We start from the raw sequence: 7,711 nt of genomic DNA on the forward strand, positions 1-7,711 counted from the left end.
TAGTTTTTTGTATTTTTTAGTAGAGACGGGGTTTCACCGTGTTAGCCAGGATGGTCTTGATCTCCTGACCTCATGATCCGCCCATCTCGGCCTCCCAAAGTGCTGGGATTACAGGCTTGAGCCACCGCGCCCGGCCTCAAGATTATTCTTGTTTGATTGAATAGGAAGGACCTTAAAGCCCACTTAATTTATTAAAGTACTGATTAAAATAGTGATTCTCAACATTGGATGTGCATTAGAGTCACTTGGTGGAGTTCTTAAAGGTATAAATATGAGTTCTCCTTGACATTATGATTTATTTGGCCCAGAGTGGAGCCTGTACTTTGTTATATTTAGTATTTCTCAGGTAATATGAGTGTGTGGCCAGGGTTGAGAAGCTTTGAATTCAAGAGTCAGGAGACACAGTGCTAGCCCAAGTTTGTCACTCACTCTGTGAACTTTGAGCCTCATTTCTTAATCTGTAAAGCCGAGCATGGGTAAATGAGATAATACATGCCTGCTCCCTACCTACATTTATGTTCTTCTCCAGACTTTAACATTCTGATGGAAGATCATCCTTCATATACTGTTATCTCCCCACTGTAGCTAGATATAATGAGATTTACTTTTTCCCACTCCTGTGGTTCTTAAAGATCTGGATTGCACCTTCCTCTCTGGCCATAATTTAAAAGGTTTTTAAAACTTACTGATGACTTCCTTATCAGTGAGTCAGATAATAGTCTAGGGCTTTGAATTTTACGTATTCTATAATTTTAAAATCTTATTTCAGTTGCTGCTCTGCTATCCTGGTATTGGTTATTATATAGTGCAGTATTCTGCTCTAAATCTGTGGTCCTGGGACCTCACCAGTTTGTTCTCATCTCTTGCAGGAGAAATATTTGAACTAAAAGCTGAGCTCAACAATGAAAAGAAAGAAAAGAGAAAGGAGGCTGTGAAGAAAGTGATTGCTGCTATGACTGTGGGGAAGGATGTTAGGTAAGAGTCATCACTATTTATCACTTTAGAGGTCCATACCCCATCTTATGGCCTTTACTGCTTTTCCTTTAAAACTATCATAATCATGGAACCTCTAAGAATGGGTTTGTCCTACTAAAAACATCATCAGGAAGTACAGTCGCTTTTGTATTAATGCTCTACTTAAGTGGGTTTTTTTTTTGTTTTGGGGTGTGTGTGTGTTTGTGTTAGAACAGTGAAACGAGTTTGATTTTTTTGCATTCACATCTAGCATAACACCTCCTGAGAGCTGGCACAGTTGCAAATGTTTTGGCTGAGGTAGTTTTAGAAGATGGTAAAAGTATACTGAGAAGCATAAGTTCACATGATCTTTAATTGGCTCAAGCCACTGCCTTCAGCTTTACAACTGTACATTCAATTGCTGAATTCAAGATGAAAATCAATGTTAACCAAATCCATGTGGTCTTATTTCTTATTTCTGTAATTAAGACCATTTGGAAATAAGTAAGGATTATATGCAGGCCCCTGAGGATTATCCTAGGATCCTTTCAGGGGGTCCGTGAGGTCAAAGGTGTTTTCATAATAATTCTTAGATGTTACTTGCCTTTTTCACTATTTTGATGTTTACAGTGATGGTGCAAAGCAGTGGTGGGTAAAACTGCTGGTGCCTCAGCATGAATCAAGGCAGTGGTGCCAACCATAATGGTAGTCATCGTATTCCTTACCACCATGTGCTAAAAAAGAGCAGTTTCACTTAGGAATGTCCTTCATGAGCAGTAAAAATTTGTTTTATTAAAACTTGAACCTTTTTAATATTCTGTTTGATGAAATAGGAATTACCCGTAAAGCTCTTCTGCTGCATAGCAGTGTTATGGTCGACTTGAAAAAAAGCCCTTGTGCAGTTGTTTGAATTGCAAACACCATTTTTATGTGAAAGAATAATTGAGAGACAAACTATATTTAATCAGACTTTGGTATTTGGAAGATATTTTATCAAAAATGAACAAAGTGAACCTGTTACTTCAAGGGAAAAAAATTGACAATAGATACATTTCAGGTTTTAAAGTAAAAATTAGAATTTTGGAAAACCTGTATCTCCCATCATAAGCTTGACAGTTTCCTAATGCTTAAAGACTTTTCTGAGGAGATTGGTGGTGAAATTAATGGTTGTGATTATTTAACGTTTTATAATGAAATGTGTCAGCATAACTCAGTGAACCAATATTTTTCCAAATGACCAGAGCCTATGTATATCACAAAATTATGCACAGATAAAAGATCTATTCAAAATACAGTGTAAGCCAGGCGTGGTGGCTCACGGTTGTAATCCCAGTACTTTGGGAGGCCAAGGCAGGTGGATCACTTGAGGTCAGGAATTCGAGACCAGACTGGCCAACATGATGAAATTCTGTCTGTACTAAAAAAATACAAAAAAGCCAGGCATGGTGGTGGCACGTGCCTGTAATCCCATCTACTCTAGAGGCTGAGGCAGTAGAATCGCTTGAACACAGGAGGCAGAGGTTGCAGTGAGCCAGCCGGGACTGCACCACTGCACTCCAGCCTGGGCAGCAGAGTAAGACTCTGTCTCAAAAAAACAAAAAAACAAGAAAAACAAAATAGAATGTAAATGAAATGAATGGATTTTAATACAATCAAGTACAAAAAACTTATTGATATGGTTTCAGATTCTATATTGCAACTAACTTTTAAGAAACTACAGTGTGTGGACTCAAAAGGAGGAAAACCACCATTTGTCTAGTTTTATTTATTTATTTATTTATTTATTTTTGAGACAGGGTGTTACTCTGTCACCCAGACTGGAGTACAGTTACGTGAACTCGGCTCACTGCAACTTTTGCCTCCCAGGCTCAAGTGGTTCTCCTGCCTCAGCCTCCCCAGTAGCTGGGATTACAGGTGTGCAACCACTACCACCTGGCTTATTTTTATATTTTTAGTAGAGACGAGGTTTCACCATGTTGTCCAGGCTGGTCTCGAACTCCTGACCTCACATGATCTACCTGCTTTGGCCTCACAAAAGTGCTGGGATTACAGGTGTGAGCCACTGTGCCCAGCTTGTCTAGCTTCAGTGTAACATCAAGAATTTCTAGTTATAACAAAAAAAAGAGAAAGAAAATAAGGAATATCTAGTTATATGAAAAAGCTATTAAAATATTATTTCCTTTTCCAAGTTTTATACATGTATGAAGTTGGATTTTCTTCTTATATTTCAAAACAACATTCTACAAAAGGTTGAATGCAGGAACATATGAGAAAGCCGTTTTTATTTAAAGTAGATATTAAAGAGAGTTGCAAAAAAAAAAAGCAGTGTTACCATCTCATTAATTTAAAAACAGTACATTTTACCTTGAAAATGTTATGAAATGGGTTTATTCTTATTTTAATGCATTAATTTAAAAAAAATTTCTCAGTTTTAATTCCTGACATGGTAAAATATCAATAGGTATATAACCTACACGAACAAAAACTTTTTGGGATCTCGGGAATTTTTAAGAGTATAAGGGGATCCTGAGACCGAAAAGGTAAGGGCTGCTTCCCTAGCCAGACAGGGAGCCCAGATAGAAATGGCAGTGTAGGAAATGACTCTGTATCTTCTCTTGATCCAGTTGCTGCTCTTCTGAGGTGAATTTTTGCTATTTTTCTTTTGTTTGTTAGCACATAAAGCACATTTGGTTTTTAAATTGCTGTCCTGTGACCATCTGTCTAAGGAGTTGGCAAACTTTTTTGTAAAGGACAAAATAGTAAGTACATCAGGCTGGCATAGAAAGTACTCTTTGCTTAGCAGGCAAAGAGGCAAAACTGAGTTTGTTAGGTAGGTACTTACATAACAAGAGAGACGACAAATTTCCACAAATTTTTTATTGAGGATATTCGAAGTAAAATAATAGTTAAGTATAATGTTCTGTACCACAAGTCTACTATTAAGTGAGATTCTTTTTGGGGGATGATAACATTTTGCTTAATTAGGATTCATAGTATTTTTCATCATCGGATTTGTTTTATTTATTTATTGTTTTGAGATGGAGTCTTGCTCCATCGCTCAGGCTGGAGTGCAGTGGCACAATCTCGGCCCACTGCAGCCTTTCCTCCTGGGTTCAAGCGATTCTCCTGCCTCAGCCTCCTGAGTAGCTGGTACTGTATAGGTGCCTACCATCACTCCTGGCTGACACCAAGTGATCCACCTGCCTTGGCCGCCCAAAGTGTTAGGATTACAAGCATGAGCCACCATGCCTGGCCAAGATTCATATAGATGAACACTTAGTTCATCTATAAAAACCACTTTTAGCTCATGAATTGTACAAAAATCCAGCATTGGGCTAGATTTAGCCCACAGGTGGTAGTTGCCTATCCGTGATCTGTCTAGTCACTGAAGGGCTGTTTTTGCCAAAGAATAAATCTGGATTGAAAGCATCAGTACAAACGAATGGTAAAAATTGTCATAACTCTTTTTTTTGGGGGGGGGGACGGAGTTTCATTCTTGTTGCCCAGGCTGCAGTGCAGTGGCGTGATCTTGGCTCACTACAACCTCTGCCTCCTGGGTTCAAGCCATTATCCTGCCTCTGCCTCCCGAGTAGCTGAGATTACAGGCATGCGCCACCACGCCTGGCTAATTTTGTATTTTTGGTAGAGATGGGGTTTCTCCATGTTGGTAGGCAGGTCTCAAACTCCAGAAAAATTGTCATAACTCTGTACAGGGGCTGCTGTGGTTTTGCCAAGCTTATTTCTGTGTCCTGCAGAAAAGTTAAAACTCTTGATTTTTTTTTTTTTGTATGCCTGCTATTGCTGATAATTTTATTATGTACCTAGCACTATACCACTTATCATTATTCAAAAGAAAGGTTAGTGGATGTCTCTTTGCCTTCATGACACTTACTGTCTAGTTGATGAGACCCAGAACTTAAAAAATTAGGGAAAAATAAAACGTATTTATATAATTAGGCACCAAAATATATATTTTAAAGGCAATATGAGTTCTACCAAAGAGAGATCCAGGTTAACAGGAATAGTTGAAGAACCCTTCTTGGAGATGAAATATGAGCTGTGCCTAGAAAGATAGTGCAAAGAAATAAAATGGAGATTAGCTATTTGTAGACTGTGATATTTCAGCCTTCCCTGCAAGTAACCTCAAGTGCAGCACTGTCCAGTAGAAATACAGTGTGAACCACATATGTAATTTTAAATTTTTTAATAGCCATTTTGAAAAAGTGAAAAGAAACAGATGAATTAATTTTAGTAATACATTTTATTTGACTCAGTATATCTAAAATATCCTTTCAGCATGTAATCAACATAAAAATTATTAATGGGATATTTTGCATTTTATTTTTCATACTAAATTTTCAAAATCCAGTGTGTGTTTTACATTTACATCACATCTCAGTTCACACTCACCACATTGTGTTCAGTAGCCTCATGTAACTGGTGGTCGCCATATTGGAAAGTTCAGGTTTCCAGTTTATAGGTTGGCACTTAACACTTTTTGCTTCTTGCTTGATCTTTGGCTGTTAAGTCTTCTTGACCTTGTATAGATTGCTAGAATTAAACTATTTAGGATCTTAAATTTATTATTGGTTAATGTTTCACATTTATTTACTGGTTATGGTGGTTTTGTGCATGAGCTAGTCTAGGAAATAGAAAACACATTTTTGGAGAGTGGTTCTTAGTATTTACTAAATTATCTACATGTGCATGAAACTACGGTAGGTACCATGCATACAAGTGAAACAAATAGTTTGCTTTTTAGGACAGAAGTTACTGGTTCACTGGAGATATGGTGGATTCTTTGACCTGAGTCCAGCTTCCTTTCTGTGAATAATTTCTACTTCTGTACCCTTTTGTGTATATGGGATGTATACCATGTGACCAGCTATTTCATTCCCTTTTTTCCCCTTACTTTCCTTGTGGAAATATACCTACATTTGTTTTTTCTTTCTTTTACGCTAGTAGCAAGATATTTAGCAGTATTAAACATTTATAAGGTACTTTGATAAAGCATTGTGGGGAAGATTAATTGCTAACTTCCCGTAAAGTTGTATTTATCCTATATTTTAAAGATACAGCTTACACTTTAGAATCTGACAAGTTCAACCCTTCCAAGCTAATGGTGTTCCTTTAAATTTATTTCCTGTGGCTTATAGGAGAATGGTAAATCATGAAATAACTAGAACTTGGGAAAGGTATAAACTCCTTTTATATTTGATTACTCTCAAATTTTCATTTGTCTGAGTATGTAATGTTAAAAAAATAATTTCACCAAAAGGGAATCAGGACATCTTGGAGGATGACTGATTCTAGGTCTGGGGTTAGAAATGTACAAAATGAGCCTGGATGGAGCATCTTGTCATAAAGGAAAGTATGGAAAATACCAGGTCATACCACAAGGATTTGGGAGCTAAGTTCCCACTGGTCAAGAATGGAAGAATATGAACATTAAAAAGTGTAACTGAAGTGCTTTGAAACAGTACTAGGTTGATATGAAGAATTATTCCTTTTGCCCTCTCGCACTCCTGAAAGCAAGATGATTCATCAGCAGCTCTACTAGAGCCACCCACGAAAAGTCAGCCAGGGTTCTTGCTATTGTCGTGTATGCTGAAACTGGGCACAGTCTGATCTGGAAATTCAGCCTTGTTATATGCCACCAGTGTTTCCATCAGTACGTGAAGGATATAGATTTCATTAAGTTGGACTAAGTGATCTTCCATAAATGGATTATCTAAGGCACCCACCCAATGAGAGAAACCATGTTACCTTTTTGTACATAAAATAAATATTTTAAAATAATTATTGTTATTATTTTATTGTGTTGCCCAGGCTGATCTCACACTCCTAGGCTCAAGCAGTCCTCCCACCACGGCCTCCCAGAGTGCTTGGATTAAAGATGTGAGCCACTGGGCCTGGCTTTTTTGTTTTTGTTTTTGTTTTGTTTTGGATGTAATAAAGGTAGGGGAAAAAAAAAAAGACACTTGGCTGGGCGTGGTGGCTCACATCTGTAATCACAGCACTTTGGGAGGCTGAGGTGGATGGATCACCTGAGGTCAGGAGTTTGGGACTAGCCTGGCTAACATGGTGAAAACCCCTCTCTACTAAAAATACAAAAATTAGCTGGGCATGGTGGCGCACACCTGTAATCTCAGCTACTCAGGAGGCTGATGCATTAGAATCACTTGAACCTGGGAGGCAGAGGTTGCAGCAAGCAAAGATCGTGCCACTGCACTCCAGCCTATGCGACAGAGTGAGACTGTCTCAAAAAGAAAAAGAAAAGAAAGGATTCTTAAGATATGCATTAAAATATTATAGATGAAGCTGGGCACAGTGGCTTATGCATGTAATCCCAGCACTCAGATTAACATTTTTCATAATAAAAAACTTATTCTAAAACTATATAGAGACCTTGTTGAGAACAGCACTACAATTTTTTTCTTATTTTTTTTTTGGTTGGGGACAAGGTCTCACTCTATCATCCAGGCTGGAGTGCAGTTATGTGATCATGGCGCACTGCAGTCTCAACCTTCTGGGCTCAAGTGATCCACCTGCTTCAGCCTCCTGAGTAGCTAAGACTGCAGGTGTGCACCACCATACCCAGCTTTTTTAAAAAATTTTTTGTAGAGACAGGATCTCGCCATGTTGTCCAGGCTAGCCTTGAACACCTGCTCTCAAGTGATCCTTACAGCCTCCCAAAGTGCTGAGATTACAGACATGAGCCACCATGCCTGGCCTATAGTTTCTTTTCTTTTCTTTT

General features: G+C 38.2%; 1 protein-coding gene across 7 annotated transcripts in view; it reads left to right on the forward strand.

The window, feature by feature from the left end:
• Window positions 1-7,711, forward strand: part of AP2B1 (adaptor-related protein complex 2, beta 1 subunit) — a 154,092-nt gene that overhangs the window by 10,255 nt on the left and 136,126 nt on the right. For 6 of the 7 annotated variants that reach the window (XM_011951847.1, XM_011951851.1, XM_011951852.1 and 3 more), the window contains one exon: window positions 870-975. In XM_011951847.1, coding sequence (XP_011807237.1) covers window positions 870-975 — 106 coding nt within the window. Of the gene's footprint in view, window positions 1-869; window positions 976-3,627; window positions 3,714-7,711 lie in introns of all 7 variants that reach the window. The other variant, XM_011951853.1, reaches the window with a different exon arrangement.

This window comes from Colobus angolensis, unplaced genomic scaffold (assembly GCF_000951035.1).
Source record: "Colobus angolensis palliatus isolate OR3802 unplaced genomic scaffold, Cang.pa_1.0 Scaffold329, whole genome shotgun sequence".
NCBI lineage: Eukaryota > Metazoa > Chordata > Mammalia > Primates > Cercopithecidae > Colobus > Colobus angolensis.